General features: G+C 51.3%; 2 protein-coding genes across 16 annotated transcripts in view; one reads left to right on the top strand and one right to left on the bottom strand.

Annotated features, from left to right (window-relative positions):
• Nucleotides 1-18,151, top strand: part of SNED1 (sushi, nidogen and EGF like domains 1) — a 75,373-nt gene that overhangs the window by 54,783 nt on the left and 2,439 nt on the right. For 7 of the 14 annotated variants that reach the window (XM_074316374.1, XM_074316360.1, XM_074316312.1 and 4 more), the window contains 5 exons: nucleotides 7,068-7,184; nucleotides 7,854-7,941; nucleotides 11,926-12,009; nucleotides 12,810-12,847; nucleotides 14,311-18,033. In XM_074316374.1, the coding sequence (XP_074172475.1) occupies nucleotides 7,068-7,184; nucleotides 7,854-7,941; nucleotides 11,926-12,009; nucleotides 12,810-12,846 (326 nt within the window). In that variant the 3' untranslated portion in view covers nucleotide 12,847; nucleotides 14,311-18,033. Of the gene's footprint in view, nucleotides 1-300; nucleotides 666-1,959; nucleotides 3,875-7,067; nucleotides 7,185-7,853; nucleotides 7,942-11,925; nucleotides 12,010-12,809; nucleotides 18,034-18,151 lie in introns of those variants that run through there. The other 7 variants (XM_074316320.1, XM_074316323.1, XM_074316315.1 and 4 more) reach the window with 7 other exon arrangements.
• Nucleotides 1-18,151, bottom strand: part of MTERF4 (mitochondrial transcription termination factor 4) — a 44,800-nt gene that overhangs the window by 21,768 nt on the left and 4,881 nt on the right. The window contains exon 4 of one of the 2 annotated variants that reach the window (XM_074316404.1): nucleotides 675-1,708. The exons of the other annotated variant lie outside the window; for it this stretch is intronic. Within the exon in view, the coding sequence (XP_074172505.1) occupies nucleotides 1,409-1,708 (300 nt within the window). The 3' untranslated portion in view covers nucleotides 675-1,408. Of the gene's footprint in view, nucleotides 1-674; nucleotides 1,709-18,151 lie in introns of those variants that run through there. 2 annotated transcript variants of the gene reach the window in all.

Genomic DNA, 18,151 nt, shown 5'->3' on the forward strand with positions numbered 1-18,151 from the left:
ATGGCCTGGGGGCGGCACAGCGCAAACCACCCAGGGCCGCCCACCGCCGGCCCCTCCCTGGAGGAGCATGTTGAGCAGGGCAGCACTTGGTGGAGGAGCCTGGGCGGCCGCTGAGGGGGGCCCCCTGCTGACATCTGGGCTACACGGGGCCTGGACTGTCCCCAGCGTGGTGCTCTGCCGGGTGAGAATCACGGCTAGTGCAGTCTGCAGGCGTTCTCACGGGGCAGCCCACTCTGGACACGCAAACAGGCATGCACCTGTTCCGTACACAGTCCAGACCCTGCTCTGCCTTTCCTCTAGTCTAACCCTCAAGGCCGCGTCCCCCTGGGGATAGTTCCTCCAGGACCCCGTGGCCTTCTCCCAGGTCGGCCACAGGCTCAGACTGGGCTCCCCCATCACCCGGATCCCAGAGAAGGCAGATCACTCGATGAAGGGGGAGCCGAGTGCCCAGCATGCCATCTCCAAGGGCATGGCTCCCTGAAGGCCCCCAGGGTCCCCAGGACACCTGTACTCTCCAGGGCACCTGCCAGAGGGTGCACGTCAGAGACAGCAGGCGGACGATTCTGTCAGTCATGGTGCTGGGCAAGACACTCATCGCTGCTCTTTTATAAGTGAAATAAAGTCATCAGAGGGCTTGCATTATGTCAGCCCTTTTCAATGTTCAATGTTTCGTTTCATAAAACTGACCAATGGCCTCTCCTGGGTCCCTTGTGAAGGAGACTCAAGCTGGCACCAGGGCTGGCCCCGCTGGCACTGCAGTGTGCAGGGTTGGCCAGTGTGAGGTGTGCATGTTCTGGGCGGGGGACGAGATGATGTTAGGTGATCACAGAGAAAGTCCTTAGTGGCCCCAGCTGTGCAGAATGAGTCATGGTCTTTGGTTCCTGTCATACTCATTACTGGGCCATACTGGCCCCTTTTATGGAGTTGCTTAGTTAGCTTTTGCTGAAATAATGGTCTTTCGGTCTGGACCCTGACCAGGAACCAGGACGCAGACAGTAACTTACTGTGCTTGCTGGCACTCCCTGTGTGTATCATCCGTTTGCTCTGTCGGGGAGGACGATGGGGGGAGTGAGGTCGGCACATTTCCACGCATGCCTGAACAATGGTGGGTCTCGCGACCAGGTGAGCATCATGCTGGGCCCAGCGTCTTGCACCATGGTCAGTGGTGCTGTACGTGCAGCTGCAGCTCACTCGCTGTCACTATGGAGCATCAAGTCTGCAGGTGATTTGCATGGCCTCGGCCGCACTCTGCCTGGGGGCACATAGGGTGTGCGGTAGGTGTCAGCAGTGCCACTCTGACGGCCTTGTACACATCCCACAAGTGTGTGAAAATGGAAATGCTGGGCAGGGATGTGTGAACTCCCGAACCACATGGGAAGGCTAAGTTGTTACATGCCCTCCAGCCGTGTCAGGGACATGGGTGATTCCCAGCCTCTCCAGAACCTGATGGTGCCAGGCTTGCAGGTCCTGCCAGTGGAGCGGGTATGACGCGCACCTCCTGGGCTCTGATCTGCATCTCTGGAGTGCCAACACGGTCCAGCGTCTCCTCACTGGTACCAACCAAAGGTTCTGGCCTCACTCCTTCCCGTGGCTTCACCTTCTTTGTGCCAACACCAACTGTTTCACAACGGTGTCCTTGGTAAGGCGTGCCGTCCCTCAGGGCCAGTCTTCTCCCTTGACCTTCAGTGCCTTGGCTGCTCTTGGTCTTCTGCAAAAGATTATAATCAGCTGGTGAAGTTCCGCAAGACACTCATTGGGATTTTACATGGCCAAACTCCTGAGTTCTTACATGCTTGAAAATACTCTCATTGGCTCTCAAATTTGAAGGACAATTTGGCTGGATGTAAAATTCAAGATTCAAAGTTCCTCTCCCCTTCAGTTCTTCACACATCAGTCCACTGTCATCCTCTGTCCATACTGCTGTCACTGGGTGTCAACCTTGGTCTTGTTTCCTTGTAGGATAACCTGCTCCTTCCCTCTGGAAGCTGTAAGACTTTTCTTTCTCAAGAAAAGGAGGATCCACAGCGTTCCAGGCACCCAATTAACACTCCCAGCTGGCGTTTCCTCACCAAGCAAATCCCCAGGCCAAGGCCACACCTTCAAGCCCCCAGGAGAAGCTCATGAAGGAGGGTTCCTAAGCTTGTCATCCTGGGAGTTTGGAGTGAGCACTGAGGCTACTCAAATCCTTCCTGTTTTCCCCAACTTCTCACCCCAGTGGGGCTTCTGGACAACCCAGACACCCGGACACCTACCCGGGTGGTCTGGGTAGCTGCCACCCAGAAATAGGCAGGCAGTCACCATCTCCAGGCAACAGCAGGCATGGGCAGAACTTAAACCTCTTTGCTCTGTCATTTATCCTCACTGCCCACTCCTATTCCAATCAGTTTTTATTTATTTTAATGTGTGCCACGATAAACTCAGGATTCAGGAGACCACTTTGTAGGGTGAGACTATAGAGACGGAGCTCTGGTAAAAACTCCCACTGCTGCGTGCACTGCTGGCTTAGGGTCCCAGCTGTCAGGAACGTCAGGAATGTCAGTCAAGTCTCTGCAGCCTGGGCCCAAGGAGGGAGGGCAAGAGCGGCTGACATAGGCTCACACGGCCACGCTCGCAAGATCACAGTAAAGTGTCTCTGGACAGTTGTTGTGTACAGTATCTAAAATTCACCCGGAATAGCAAAAACCGTCCTGAAAAAGTAGGAGTACTCCTACACCCCATTTTAAAACTTACTACGGAGCAATGGTAATCCAGTCAGGCTGGCATTGGCACAAGGAAGGACTCCTAGGTCAGTGGGACAGAACTGCGAGTCCAGAAATCAACCAACACGTCTGTGGCCAGCTAATTGCAACTGGCACCAAGTCCATTCAATGGGGGAAAGAAGAGCCTTTTCAACAAACAGTTCTGGGACCATTGGATGTGCACACGCAAAAGGATGAAGCAGGACCCCTACCTCACACCATACACTAAATGAACTCAAAATGGATCAGAGACCTAAACGTAAGAACAAAATCTATAAAACTCTTAGAAGAAAACACAGGGGTAAATCTTCATGACCTTGGAGTTGGCAAAGGATTTTCAGATGTGACATCAAAAGTGTGAGCAACAAAAGAAAAAAGGTAATTGGGCTTCATCAAAATTTAACACTTTTTGTGCTCAAAGGATACCATCAAGGAAGTAAAAATACAATCCATGAAATAGGAAAATATTTGCAAATCATACATCTGAAAAGCATCTTGTATCTACAATACATAAAGAATACTTACAACTGAATAAGAAGAAGACACCCAGTTAAGAAACGAGCAAAGGACCTGAATAGACATTTCTCCAGGGAAGATACATGAGTGGCCGACAAGCCCATGAAAAGATGTTGGACATCATTACCCATCAGGGAAATACTCCAAAACCACAAGATGCCACTTCACACACACAAGGGTGGCTACAATAAGAAGAGCCAGGTAACAACAAACGCTGGAGAGCAGGTGGGGAAAAAGGAGCCTCAGACACTGTGGCTGGGATGTAAATGGTGTGGCCACTTCATAGAGAAATAGTCTGAAGAATTAAATGGTCACCGTGAGACTGGCAATTCCGCTCTGGTAACAGCCCACATCACGTGTCCACACGAGGACTTGGACACGAGTGTTCCTGAAGCACCACTCATAACTGCCAAAAGGTGGAAACAACCGAGACGTCCACCAGCTGACGAATGACAAACAAAATGTGGTCTGTCCACACAGTGGGACATTATTTGACCATAAAAAGAATTATGGACAGACTACAACATAGATGAACCCTGAAAGCATTAAGCTAAGTGAAAGAAGCCAGTCACAAAGGACCACATATAATATGATTCCATTCGCATGAAAGTCCAGAACAGGTAAATCGATAACGACAGAAAGAGATCAGTGGTTGCTTAGGACTGGGGGAGGGGGTGGAGGTGTAGGGAGGTGACAGCCGAAGGGTGTGGGGTTTCTCTCTGATGTAATAAAAATGTTCTAAAACGGCCTATTGATGATGCACATATATGTGAATATGCTAGAAAAACAATGAATTGTATACTTTAAATGGGTGAGTTGTATGGTATATAAATTATATCTCAACAAAGCTGCTTTAAAAATGTAAGGTGCAGATCAGTGTTTTTGTATCTCTTCAGCGTAGGAAAGTGGGGAAGAGAAATATAAATATATTTACTTATTTTCTATATTTAAAAAGTAAAACTAGTAAAAAGTATTAACTATATAAGAAAAGAAAGAACAAGAACAAGGAAGCAACGGGCGTGGAGATGGATGCTAGACTTCTCTGACTATGCCTTCATAGTACATTAAAATACAATAAAACGTTTTTTAAATGACACCTCAAAAAAAGCAACACCTAATATTGAAAGCAAACTAAAATAAACTTATTTTTATCATGTTGATGGCATAACCACACGGGGAAAAAATGTATCATTTTAAGTGATTTTAAAAACAGCATTTGACTATTCACTCCCAGTGAGATATATTCTAAGGATAAAAAGAATTGCCAAGAAATTTTAAGCTGTACTCAGTGACCTTAGTGTTAGTAGTAATACTGGTTATTTTAAACACTATTTTAAAATACTGTTCTTTTAAAACTATTACATGTATATTGTGGGGTAAATAGTGTTAATGACACCAAGATTTTCAGCACAATGAGATACAACACAAAACCAAAGAAGGAAAGCCACTGTTTTTCTTTGTGTTTAACTGTTAACTTGAACTGGAAATACTGGTATGAACTCATAAGTGTTCATCTTTGTTTTTTAAATCTAATTTCCTAATTCTGTCTACTGAAAAGATCTGGCGCACTGACACCCCCCTAACAGTGAGCACCTCCATTTCTCAGGCTGTGGGCTCTAGAGACCATCCTCCTAGGAGTTCCATCCTAAAAGGAACCGGGGTCTTTGGAGAAACAGCTGATTCCAAGACTGAAGCAGAACAGAGACAAAATAAGCCCAGGACATACTTGTAAAAGGGCAAGCAAGCTCTCAGAAACAACTGAGATTGTGTCAAAAGGGCAGGGCAGCCAACCTGAAAGGGGTCCCGCTGGCCAAAGATAGGATCATTTGAGCATCAAGAAAACTAAGGAAGCAACAGACAGAAATTCATCAAATACACAGAAATCCATCACGAAGCTCAAAGGAACCACGTGGTGGGAACCGACTCATTCTGCAAGTATACAAGGAAAGGATGGAGCATTTATCTGGCCTGGCCTGTGTGGACAGCACTTCCAGGTGACCAAGTGAGAGCAGGTCTTCACAGAAGACTCGCTGGCTAGTGACAGCGGAGGAGGGCAGAGCTGTAGCTCTGGCCCTGGGGAGACGATGGACCTCGGATCCGTATCAGGGGCACAGAGCCTAGGAGAACTCCACTCTGGACTAACAAGGCTGCCGACGCTGACCCCGGGGCACGACCCTGTCACTAATGCACTTGGAGACATCACGCATCTCACAATGTAACGAGGGGCACACGACCTCCACCCGGGAAGCAGTCCCGTAAAGGCCATCTGAAGCCCCTCTCTCTAATTACCAGTTTCAGAGGAACACAGGGATGGGGAATGAGTTAATGCTACAAGAAAGCAGCAGTCAAATCCAGGAGAGGATTCTGCAGGAAAAACGACCTGGTTTCTTTAGTAAATGTAGAAGGGAAGAAGACAGAGTGACAGACCAGAGGAGACACCTCCCACTACAGCGAGTTGTGGCTTCTGCCTGCTAACTAGATGCGACCAGTTGTAAATGACATTTTTAACACGATGGGGGATTGGAAGGTGGACTGTGACTGCTTAAGATACTCAGGCAGCACTGCTAATTTTGTAGTAATAGCAACACACTTCTGTAAGAAATGTGTACGTCTTTACGTATCAGATACGTATCAGATTCCCAAAGAAACGGTGTCTGTGAACTGCTTTGAAGTTCTTCAATGAGAGAAAGGGAGATGGAAAGATGGAAAGCGATTGAACGAGAGGCAAAATGCTGATCACCACTGAAGCTGAGTGACGTATGGGCTTCTTCATAGTCTACGTGTTGTAGGTTTGACATTTTTTGTAATAAAATTTTTTTTAAAAGCCCGCAAGTCACCTTCAGCACTTTGGGGAAGACAAGGGAAGCCTGAGGAATGAGGGGAGAAGAGATGTGAAGTAGGGCAGTGAGGAAGGATCACTGCGAGCCCCCGGGGCGGGGGGGGGGGACATGGTGGGTCGGCTCCGTCAGCACTGCATGAGGAGGTTGGGTGGGGGCTGCGTTGCGTGGGGGCTGCGTTAGATGGCAGAGCGGAGACTGGCCCTCTGGTATTGGGAGTGGTGGGCGATGCACAATTCTTACTCTTTCGTGTTTCTTAACTTTCTAAACTTGAAAAGGAAAACAGTAGTTATCTTGACAAAGCTAAAAAGAAAGGACTGTGGACCCCAAGAGGGCAAGGCCTGGCCGCCCCTCCCTGGCAGCCACTGAGCACCCTGCCTCTAGCTGCCCCCAGTATGGTGAGCAGCTGTCGGGCACACAGGCAGACAGCAGCCCACAGCGGCACAGGAGCCAGCACAGTCCTGCAGAGGGCTGCCTGGACTAGGGCTGTGAGGCCACCTGGGGGATACAGGTAGCCTGGGGACGGGCCAGGCATCGAAGGACGAGGAGGGAATTCCAAGTGGGGCTGTCGAAGGGGGCCCTTGGTGTTCCAAGTAGAAGAAGCCCTGTGCAAGGGCAAAGTCAGCAGAATCGTGGGGAGAGGGGTGGCACAGGCCAGGGCGAGGCTGGGGGTCTGTCCTGAAGGCCACCAGAGTCCAACCACAATCTAAGCTGCGAGATGAGGCTCCTCCGCCATGGGGGGCTCAGCACTGAGGGTCCCAGCAAAACCACGGTCATGACCCTGCCCCTCAAGGTTATGGGGTGAGGCCCAGGCATGCCGAGGCCAGTCTTCTCGCCTCTGTTCTCTCCGACCACCTGAAATGGGACCCCCTCGAGGGCACAGCGGCGTTAGGAACAGGAGGAGGCTGCAACATGGCAATGCTACGAGGATTTCCTCTGGGGTCCAGGGGACTAACCACTCACGGCCTGTTTGCAGACGCCCCTGGGAACTGTTCGGAAAACCCCTGTCAGAACGGAGGCACCTGCATACCAGGCGTGGACGCCCACACCTGTGACTGCAGCCCGGGGTTCAAAGGCAGACGCTGTGAGCTCGGTAAGTCAGGGGCACTGCCCTCATCTGTCTGGGCTGGTGGGGGGGCCTGAGACCCTAGTACAGCAGGCTGTGACGACACCCCTGGCCCAGGCTGGCTTTGCCACTGGACTTCAAACCGTGCGGTGCCAGGATGGGGCCCGGCCTCGGTGCCCAGATGTCCAAGTGCACAGGTGGGGAGGCTGGTGGGCAGTGAGCCACTGGGCCTCCCACTGCCCCCAAGTGCCAGGGTGCAAGGTGCTGCCTGGGAAGTGTGGGGTCTGGGGACAGTCAGAAAGCAAAGGCAGAGCAACAGCCCCCCCTCAGTGAGAGGGGGGTGCAAAGGGCTCCTTTGGCTCAGGGGCTAGATGTGGAGGTAGGAGGGAAAAGGCCATAGGCTTCTGCTATGGCTTTTGGACTGAGGACAAGAGGTGGGGGGTGCAGAAGTCCCATGCCAGCAACACCACCCCGAGGCCCTTCACACCCAGGACTATGGTGAGCCCAAGGGAAACCAGCCTGCAGGCTTCAAGGACCCCAATCAGAGCAGCCCCCAGTCGCTGAGGACGCAGTCGCAGGAAGCAGCTGGGGTGGACCCCAGTCCCAGACCAGCTGCCGGGGCCCTCCAGGGTGCAGGAAGAGGGCCACCTGGGCCCCGAGCTCCCCTGAGCCACGGCCCTTCCCTTTGTGCCGCAGCCTGTAAGAAAGTGCCCCAGCCCTGCACACGGCTGTTCTCGGAGACAAAGTCCTTGCCGGTCTGGGAAGGAGGCATCTGTCACCACGTGTAAGTCTCTCCTCCACCTTCACCACGCCTGCTGTGTTCCTGACCTGCCACAGAGGGCAGCTCACCCCATCCTCACAAGGCCCAGAGGACACCATCAGGCAGGCACAGAGCGGTGTGCTCTGACACAGTAGGAAACTGAGGCAGAAGGAAGTCTGTGCAGCTGGGAGCAGAGGCCCAGGAGGCCTGGCTCCCGCCCCCTCTAGCGGAGTCGGCCCCACTTCCCTCGATGGCAGGGTCCACTCCTCTCTGCCTCAGAGACCCCAAAAATAAACAACAGCACGTGAGAAGCTGAGTGTTGCTTCTGCCATTAAGTGATGACAGGGCCCTCATGCCTCAGATTTCCTTCTATAAAATGGGCTTCACAGCAACAGTTTGCCTACCGCCCCTCTTAGGACCTTTCTTGCTAACACTTTGTGACTCTGTGGTGTCCCACTTATAATCTGTTTAGTCGACAAAGACATATGAGCACCTATTATGTGCCAGGCACAGCTCTAGACCCTCAGCACATGGCAGTGAACAGAAAAGGCCCAAGCCCTGCCCTTGGGCCCTTCCATTCTAGGGGAGGGGACAGCCAGACACAGGAAGCACACACGGTATGTTCGCAGTGTTGGAAGGCGGTCAGTGCTAACGAGATGAGCACGTGGGGCCAGAAAAGCCCAGGGTGGGGCAGGCAGCGGGCTGGCTGCAGCATTCAACAGGGTGTCAGGTAAGCCTCGTGGGAAAGGTGACACCTGACACATGGAGGTGAGGGGTATCTCAGGGACACATCGAGTCAGCGTGTCAGCTGCCCAGGCCGACGCCAGGGGCGGGCCCACGTGGGGCTCGTGCTGAGTGAGGGGCAGGGACAGGGGGACGCCAGGGGGCCCTGGACACCCGTGGGAGGACTCTGGCACGTGTTCTCTGTGACATGAGGAACTAGGAGGATGCCGAGCAGAGGATCACAGGCTTCAGGTCACTCTGGATCGGATGTAGGCAGGCAAGGTCACAGGGCTTCACACAAAGCAGGGAAACAGGACACAGCGAGCTGCACTGGGACTTGGGACTCCACGTCTGCAGACCACCCAAACGTGGCTTCTGTGGAACGGTAGGCGAAGCCACAGGAGCCACCAGCCTCAGGCCGGGTAGCTGACCAGCCCTCAGCGACCGACGTGTGTGCCGAGAGCTCGCACCCTCCCTCTGCAGCCGCCTGCACTCAGCACACGCTGGGCCGTGTTGTCTATCCAGGCTGCCACCTCTGGTTTTCACTGCAGTAGTGAAACCACTGACATTTAATGTAATGACATGTCACTGGGTTCAAATCTACTGTATTGCTATTTGTTTCCCATTTGCCCCATCTGATCTTCGTTACATTTTTCTCTTTTCCTGCCTACTTCTGGATTTTAAATATTCTCTTTTACCTCTACTGTTGGCTCACTGGTTATACTGCTTTGGTTTAATTTTTTTAGTGGCTGCTCTGGGATTTCCAATATTCATCTTCAGCTTGTCACAACAGACCTTTAATTACATCACATAGGGGAGACCTCTACGGCAGCGAGCTGACTGACTACTGTTGTCAGGTCAGGCGTGTTACTTTCACACGTGCTCTGAACCACACAATATGTTGTTTTTCCTCCCAACAATCACCTTTAAAAACCTTGAGTGCAGTCGTACTTACTTGCGTGGCTGCCATTTCTGGTACATGGGCCTCTGAGTGCCGTCTTCCTTTGCCTGAAGGTCTTGCTGTAACATTTCCTGTAGTGCAGGTCTGCTGGGGATGAATTCTCTCTGCCTGTTGTCTGGCTGAAAAGGTTTTCATTTACCTTCCTTTTGGAAGGATATAGTTGCTCAATATAGAATTCTTGGTTGACACGTGTGTGTTTTCTTCCATCATTTTAAAGACGTCATTCTTTTATCTCTGGCTTGTATGGTTTCAGACAAGACTGCAGTCGTTCTTATCTTTCTTTCACTATATGAAATGTTGTCCCCCACCCACTCGGGCTGCTTTTGTTTTCTCTTTATTACTGGTTTGGGGAAATTTAACTATGATGTCCTTTCGTAGAGTTGTGAGTGTGTATGTATTTACTCTCTCGAGTTTATGAAGCTTCTTGTATCTCTGGCTTTTTAGCTTTCATCAAATTTGGGAAATTTTGGCTATTATTTCTTTAAATATTTTTTTCTGTCCATTTCTCTCCTCTCCTTCTGGGACTCTAATTATGCATGTATTAGACTGATATTGTCCATTAGGTCACTGAGGCTCTTTTCATTTTCCTCAGTCTTTTTCTCTACTTCATTTTGGATAGATCCTATTGCTATGCCTTCAAGTTCACTGATCTTTTCTTCTGCAATGTCTAACCTACCATTAATCCCATTCAGCAAAATTTTCATTTCAAATACGATGCTTTTTCCATCTCTAGAAGCTCCATTTTGTTTTTCTTAGCTCCTCCATTTATCTTCTATTTGTTTATGTTTTCCTTTCGATCACGGAACACATGGAACAAATTTTTAAGGTCCTTATCTGCTGCTTCTGTCATTGACCTCATTTCTGGGTGTTTTCCTATTCTTTTATTTTTCTTTGCCCGCTTATGAGTCACATTTTCTTGATTCTTTCCACTAGTCTTTGAATGTCTTATTTTTTTGTTGGATGCTGGATATTGTAAACTTTGTTACTGCGTGCTGGGTTTTTATTTTTTGTATTCTTTTCAAGAATGTTCCTTATTTTTTTCTGCAAGGTAGTTATTTAAGTTTAATTTGATCCTTTTGAGGCTTGTTTTAGGATGACTTTAGCATCACCTTTATTCTGGGATTAATTTTGCCCCACTTCTAGGGCATGGCCTTTCTGGGGTTTCTGTTTCTATGGAATGGCTTGTTATTAATCAAGACCTCTCTGCTCTGGCTCCGGGACTCACTCACCTCCTCAGTAGTTCTTGCCCAGCCTCACGGGGTTTCACGCTATGAATGCACAGCTTATTTTTCAAGGGGACGCTTCTCCAGATCTCTGAAGCTCATCCTCTGCTTACCTCCCTCCTCTCCAGGACTCTGCCCCATAAACATAGATGCCTCTGCCGTCCCAACTCCAATCTGTTTCTTCAGCTGTTTGCTCCCTGGCCCCTGCAATGCAGTCCAAAAGGTGCCTCCAGACTGAAGTCCAGGGCGATCACAGAACTCATCTCATTTGTTTCCCTTCTCTCAAGGATCACAGTCTTGCACTGTTTTCTAACATCTGAAAAGAATTACTTCTTATATTTTGCCCAGTTCTCTGGTTGTTGTGTTGGGAAGTTAATTTCCGATCCTGTTACTCCCTGATGGCTGGAAGTCTTAACCAAAGGCCTAAATCCAAAGGTTCTAGACAGAGCACAGGAGCTAGAACTCTGCCTTTAAAGTCCCTGGATCTCTTTCAACAGCTCTGACGTTTGAGGGCGTTAACAAGAACCAAGACACTTTCCCATTCACTATCATCTACAAATTTGTCAGAGGTGGCATGAGTAATTCCCACTTCACACGAAACTGAGGCGTAAGTTTCAGAGCCGTGCGCAAAGCAGGCTACTTAGTAAATAGGAGGTAGGGCTTGAAGTCAGGTCTCCTGCTCCACACTACCCACCAGCATCTCACACCTGCATCTACCAGGCTTCTCCAACTTCTCCGTGAACTGCCCACGGACAAAGTGAGGTCAGCCTTTCAGGGCCTCAGGGCTGGGTGGCCTGCCCCAAGCAGGACCTGTCTTCAGAATTTCACGTTTTCTCTCTTAATATCATTGACTTTGTCAATGCTCCTCAAAACGTACACTTAAAATGGGGTGTATCTTATTTAATGTAAATCACACCTCGGTAAAGATAATTTTTAAAAATCACACGATTTTTATGTGGGGCATTTTAGTACATCCGTGTGAGATTAACTTTTATTAGGGAAATAAGGCCTTTCCCCCAACACCCTCACTGCTATTGTGGGTGCACGCGGCCTGGGTGCAGCAGCTCCAGGTCTGGCCTTTACAGAGCTTTCTTGCAACAGGTATAAACGAGTCTACAAACTGCACCAAGACATCTGCTTCAGAGAGAGCTGTGAGAGCACCAGTATCAAGAAAACCCTGCACAGGTGCCATCTCGTGGGGGGTGGGGAGGGGAGGGGCATGCTGTGTCCTGTAGTTCACAGGGTACTGGGGTGAGGGTGGCCCTGGGGACAGAGTGCTGTGGGATGCCGCAGGCCTGGGGGCTGAGCCAGGCTGTGTGTCTGCCCGCTGGCCTGCCCTACACGGCCATGTTCTAAGAAACTCTACACATGTGAGCAAACGCGGTTGGTATCGCCAGGCACGGTGGGTGCTGGAGGCCGCAGGGTAGGTTGAGGGGTGCACACAGTACCTGGTGCTAAAATTGGGAAGCAAGAGAGTCATCAACAGGCCCAAATACTTGGCTGCAAATAGAGCAAATCTGTTTACTTTTTATTCACTCACACCCAGGTTCTTTCCCCAAAGGGTTCAAGCTAGTCACAAGAATCATTATACAAAGCACTGCCTGAGTATGTTATACTTCTAAAGAGTCGAGCCCGAACCCCAGTCACCACACACATTGGGGCATCACTCAGTGCCGGGGAAGCCGCAGTGCGTAATTCACCTGGGTGGCTGCCGTGGGTGCGCCCCTCGGGTAGCCCTGCCCTTCCTCCGCCCACACCCTCCCTTCACTCTCCATGACTCATCCAGCCAGGGGCTGTCCCCGTCATTCCACAACGTGCACCTCAAGCCAGGTGGGCACACTGAAATGCTAACCTCAGTGCCACAGTGATGGTGTCCCCAACGTGGGCTGTGTGTGAGCTGAAGAATGCTGGCTGGGCGGAGGGGGCACCGGGGTCCCGCGGACACAGTCTGGTTTCCATAACCCACCTCTCCCTACTTGTTTCAGGAAACAAAGTGACAGTCCAACACTGAAAACATCTTAAGGTACGTCCCCCAGTGACAGCGGCCCTTCTGCTAGCACCGCCAGGGAAAGCCCGTGTGTGCCCTTATCACAGACTCCCAGGCAGGGTTCTGAGCGCCCCGACAGGGTGAGACAGGTGAGAAGCACAGAAAGTGAGGCGTCCCGATGGATGCAAGCCTGGTGCAGCGACGTCTTCAGGTGGAGACGAGTCTGTCTGGGGGTGAGGACGAACCCCACTCCATCAGAGCTCGGGGACCGAAGGGAGTGCTTCCCAGACCCTTGAATGGCCACCTACTGGAAGGAAAAATGGGGAGCCGTGGTCCTCTAACTTTCGGGAAGTCCTGAAGATGCCCTCTCATTGGGAGATTCCCAATGGACACAGGAACCCTAAGCCTCAGAAACCCTGAAATGAAAGAAACTTTCTGACTTGATCTGGTTTAATCCAGCCTTTCTCAAACCCTTTTGGCAACTCAATTGCATGTGACCCCACCTCCCCACATGTAAACTCTGCTGAAGTCTTCACAATAGTTCGGAAGATAGTGGCTTAAACCTAGAGACCCATCTACAGCCTGTAATGAGCATCACACTGACCACAGGTTCTTATCAACACATCTCTGGGAATGAAAGAATTCTGGGCAGCCTAGGACAGCTCACGACTCCCGCTCATAAATGAGCCGAACCGTCCATCTTCCTGTGAGCAGGACAGGAGGGAGGCAGCTTCAAACAGGCCACGGTTATTACACGCTGAGGAATGGTATTCAGAGACCTTGACAACCAACCAGAAGCAGAAGGGCTTTGCGGCAGTAGGCTGACTCTAAAGGGGGACCCCTCACACCGACCAGCTGGACATCTGTGGGGCGGGAAGCACCATGCGGCCTCACCTCGGTCAGTCGTACCATCAGGTGTGAAGCCCACTCAAAGGCATCACGCCCCCTCCAGCCCCCGACACACGCATCCAATACATGCGCTCCAAAACTTACAAGCAACTCACACTGGGGAAGAAGCCACAGATATACCTGGGTTTGAAATATGTATATTGCAATAAGTTACCTGAAAGAGTATTTTTTAAGTCACTCAGCAAATCTATTTCTATAAAAACAAATCAGAAACCCTTGACTGATTGTCAAATAACGGCTTTTAGAATACCCACTCTTGACACAACGGAGAAAACAAAACAGACAGGAAACAGAAACCCATATACCCAGACACACACCTAAGAACACCAAGCAAGAATTCATTCCAATCCAAAGTGACCAGAGTGACCTGGTCTTCCGAGGAAGGATCCAAGGGCTGCACCACGTGGGGGGCGGGGGGCTCCCTCCCTCTGGGGGACGTGGTCAGTCCTCCACAAAGCCGCCCCCACCCAGTGCCTCGTTACAGGGAGCGGACCTCACAGTTCTGACGACTGGGGCAGCGACCCTGACCCTAAGACAAACGGGAAGGCGCAGCTTCATTCTCCTCATGCCCCATTTTGTTTTCTTCAAAGGATTCGGGACGTTCTTGTGACACTCCACCAACCTCCCAAGTTTCTAGAAGCCAGAAAGACGTGGTCTAAAGTTGGATTGAAAAGGACACCGTGGGGGACAAAGTCCTGGCTGGAGCCCGTCCCCTGCGCGGCTTCTCCTCTGGCCTCTAGCAGACAGACAGACAGGCCGGGCCACGGCCAGGGACACGCTCTGCGGCCACCATCTCTGCGTCTTGCGCTGCACCTCCCAGCCCATTGCTGTAACCCAGGCCATGTATCCCCAAGGGGCAGCCTGTGCTGTGGTCAATGAGCCAGCGCTGTGTGCGCGTCAGCCCTGGGGGAGCGAGGCCGACTGCCAGGAGCTTCTGCAACGTCCAGAAACCAGAGCTAGATCCCAAAGTCAGAGAGAGGACCCCGCCCCCAGATCTTATACCCAGTGGAGGAGGAAGGCAGAGGGCGGGTTGGGGATGGGGGAGGGCTGAGGGGGTGGGGTGGGCGGGGGCAGGGGAGGCGACACAAAGGAAAGCGAGTTGTCTGCTTGGCGGCTCTGCCGGGAGGTTATTCCCGCAGAGACCCTACAGGCCAGTGCTCACCGCACAGCTCAATGGCTGTGTAAGAGGAAACGGTGATCAGTGCTAAGACGGAGTTTACACACTTGGGCTACAGCTTCTGCTGTAAAGGTCAGGCAGTAAATACAGACGGTGCCGAAAAAGTGTATACACACCTTAGGAAAGGAAAAACCTGTACTAAAATTGTAACCCTCACTATGTACCGATAACGAAAGATGAGCGCAAGGCACGTGTACGTGTTTTTATGCCGCCACCTAGTACCTTGGGCTCTGTGGGCCACACGGTCCCTGTGGCCACTACTCAGCTCTGGGTCACAGCAAACAGCCATCGACACATGCCTCAACGGGGATGGCTGGGACCCAAGAAAACTTTCTCTACAAAAACGGGGGCCACGTCGCATGGCCATCACTGGCTAAGCCCCACTCAGGCTTCAGCCTGATTCAGAGAAAGCATCCCCGATGGCACGTCACACCAAAGACCCCGGATGTCACAAAGCACTACACTGACGCCGCTAGAAGGCACCGCACTAGCAGCAGGGCTCCTCCTTACAGGTCTGAGTAACAAGATGGGCAGCGGGCTGGCTTGGCCAGATCACGTGCGAGATCCTCGTCCACCACCCGCTGTGGGCTTCCAGGGTCCCAGCATGTCCAGAGGCATCACCAGCCGCAGAGCGCTGTCACCTCACCGTGACCCCCGTGGCCAGCCCACACACACACAGCTCTCTTCTTCCTGCAGAGGAGCTCAGAACAAAGAGGCCAGCCCTCCTCACCCGTGTGGAGCAGGTCACAGCTGGGACATAAGCCCCCATGCGTCTCCCACGGATTCTGCCCCAAGTCAGCTTTTCACCACTGGAAGCACCCCTCCTTTCATCTTTCATAAAAACGTTTTTTGAAGAGTTAGAGTATATTTTAGACTTTTTATTCTTATTAAACGCGTGTGTGCGTGTGTCTGTGTATTATGCAATTTGTCATTTTCAGAAAGGAGGAACCGTCATGTCATTAAGTGTCCACTGGACTCCAGAATGTCCGGTCCCCAGGGCCCACCTGTGTGAACAAGCCATGTACACAAACACGTACTGCTGACCGCTGCTGCGACACTGGGACCTGTCACCGCATCTGTGTAAGCTACGGCATCGCTAGCAAACGGCATGACCAAGTGACGTCACTGAATGTAGCTGAGACTCTCTCCGACCTCGCTGATAACCTCAAGCCCCTCAGCGGCGAGGCCAGCATGAACGCACTTCAGATTTTTACTCGGCAACACTGGGTTCTCCAGGACAGTCACTGGAGCTTGGCGCTGTGTTGCCGTCGATTAATCCACTCTGATGCTTTACAAACTGAGTATCTAGTCAAGACTTCCTGATGCTAAAGGACTTAGCATTCACCCTGAAACATTCCAAATGAGTCACTGCCTTCATCCTGGGGCTCCTTCTTAAAACTCTAATGTTGTCCTTGAAAACACTCCACATCCACCCACGGAGATCAATAATCACGGAATCAAATACGCATTTATTTGCGTCGGAAGGAAAGGGGGCAACCGCCAGGTGCTGCGCTCGCCGTCTGCTGCCCAAACTTGGATGAACTCGCCATCTAATCAGATACATTTAGGAACCCACTCCACCCACCTGGGCACGAGAACAGCAGCCCAGGTCCAGAGTGTCGGGCACTTGGATGCCACAAAATGCAAGAAAAGTGAAAACACTGGCAGAGAGTGAACTGTCTTCATTTTCAAGTAATTTTGTCCATTGCCAAGAAAGACAGCAAAGATCGAAGGTCCCTTCCCCTGCTGCACGTGGGCTGTCACAGGCACATGAGGACATGCATGCTCACCCACTGCTCTCCCACCTGCAAAGCCAGCAGCAGGGCCCACCCGGCGCCAGCAGCCCCAGCACCTTCCCATAGCTGGAACTGCTCCTGCTGGCAAGCCACTGCCACGTGTGGAGGGCGTCACTGAGCATTTTCTTTTGCAAGAAATGTCCTTCTCTTTGTGGCCATGCTCAAACATGAGCCTGAAGAAAAAAGCATGAATTCTTTTGAGTTATCACTGAATCCCCCAGTAAAATACAGTTCAAACCCCCAACAGCTCTCCAGGGCACAGGGGAAGGAACTCGTACAGAACCAGTGACTTACTTGTCTTTTCAATCAAACATGATAAATGTGAGGCATTTAAATCTGAAGTTCTCACAAACGGACAGTCGCATGTTGCTGGGCCCGGCCTCACAGCAGCTCCCTCAGCCCCGGTGACATTTGGGGCTGGATCATCGTGCTATGGGACTGTCCCATGCAGACCTGGCCTCAGCCACCAGATCCCAACTGCATTCTCTCTCCTGGTCCTAACCACCAGAAGTGTCCCCAGATGTTCCCTGGGACACAGATTGCCCCCAGCAGAGAATGGCTGCCTGGCACGATTCTTACGTGGTCTGCAAAACACAAGGCCAAGAGCTAGGAGTCTCACGTAGCTGTTAAAATGCTGCCAAGGCCTGAACTTTAGTCACATCACCAAACATATTTTCTGCAGCACTGATCCTGTGCCAGTTCCCCCAAGGAAGGGGTGCCCAGAATGTCCTAGGACGAACCTACCCTCCCTCTGTCACAGAGCTCATGCCATCAGGGCTGGGCCTCTACGTCAGAGGTGACCTCTGGCTTACATCCAACTCCATTCCCTGACCCCAACGCTTCCAGTCACTCCGCAAACCCTCTGGGCTCCCCGAGGGGATGTCCTCCCCTCTGGTGTCATGGAGAGCTCCCTGGAATGACCCAAGACCACCTCCAGCCCAGGCCCCACCCTGCCCGACCCTGCCCTGTCCTCTGGTCTCAGACGCCCCTCCGTGAAGTGAGCGGAAGGGGCGGCTAGGATGGCTCCACGAACCCCGTTCTGGCAATCCATGGCTGCCAGGGACTGCAGGCCTGGCTGTGCCCCGCTGGCCATGGGCTGGCACAACAGGAAAGTTCCCTGAGGCCAGAGCCAGGCCTGCTTCTCACAAAGACAGAGCAAACTGCCCCCAGAACGTCGCTGGCATGAAGAAGCCATGTGTTACTGACCCACTTCCTTCTACTTCTACTCTGCTGTACACTGAATGCAATTATGAAGCAATAGTTTTGGATTAAAACATGAGTATTTGTGTGGAAAACCTGCTACTTGTTTTCATAAAATAAAGTGCTATGATGTACTAAAACCTCACTGCCTTCTCCTAATTTTACCTTCATCACTAGAAGGAAACAGAAAATGTCTCTTGAACCACACTGCCGTGAATTATCACCTACATATATGACCAAAAAAAATAAAACCAAGTT

This window comes from Rhinolophus sinicus, linkage group LG01 (assembly GCF_036562045.2).
Source record: "Rhinolophus sinicus isolate RSC01 linkage group LG01, ASM3656204v1, whole genome shotgun sequence".
In the NCBI taxonomy this organism is placed as follows: domain Eukaryota; kingdom Metazoa; phylum Chordata; class Mammalia; order Chiroptera; family Rhinolophidae; genus Rhinolophus; species Rhinolophus sinicus.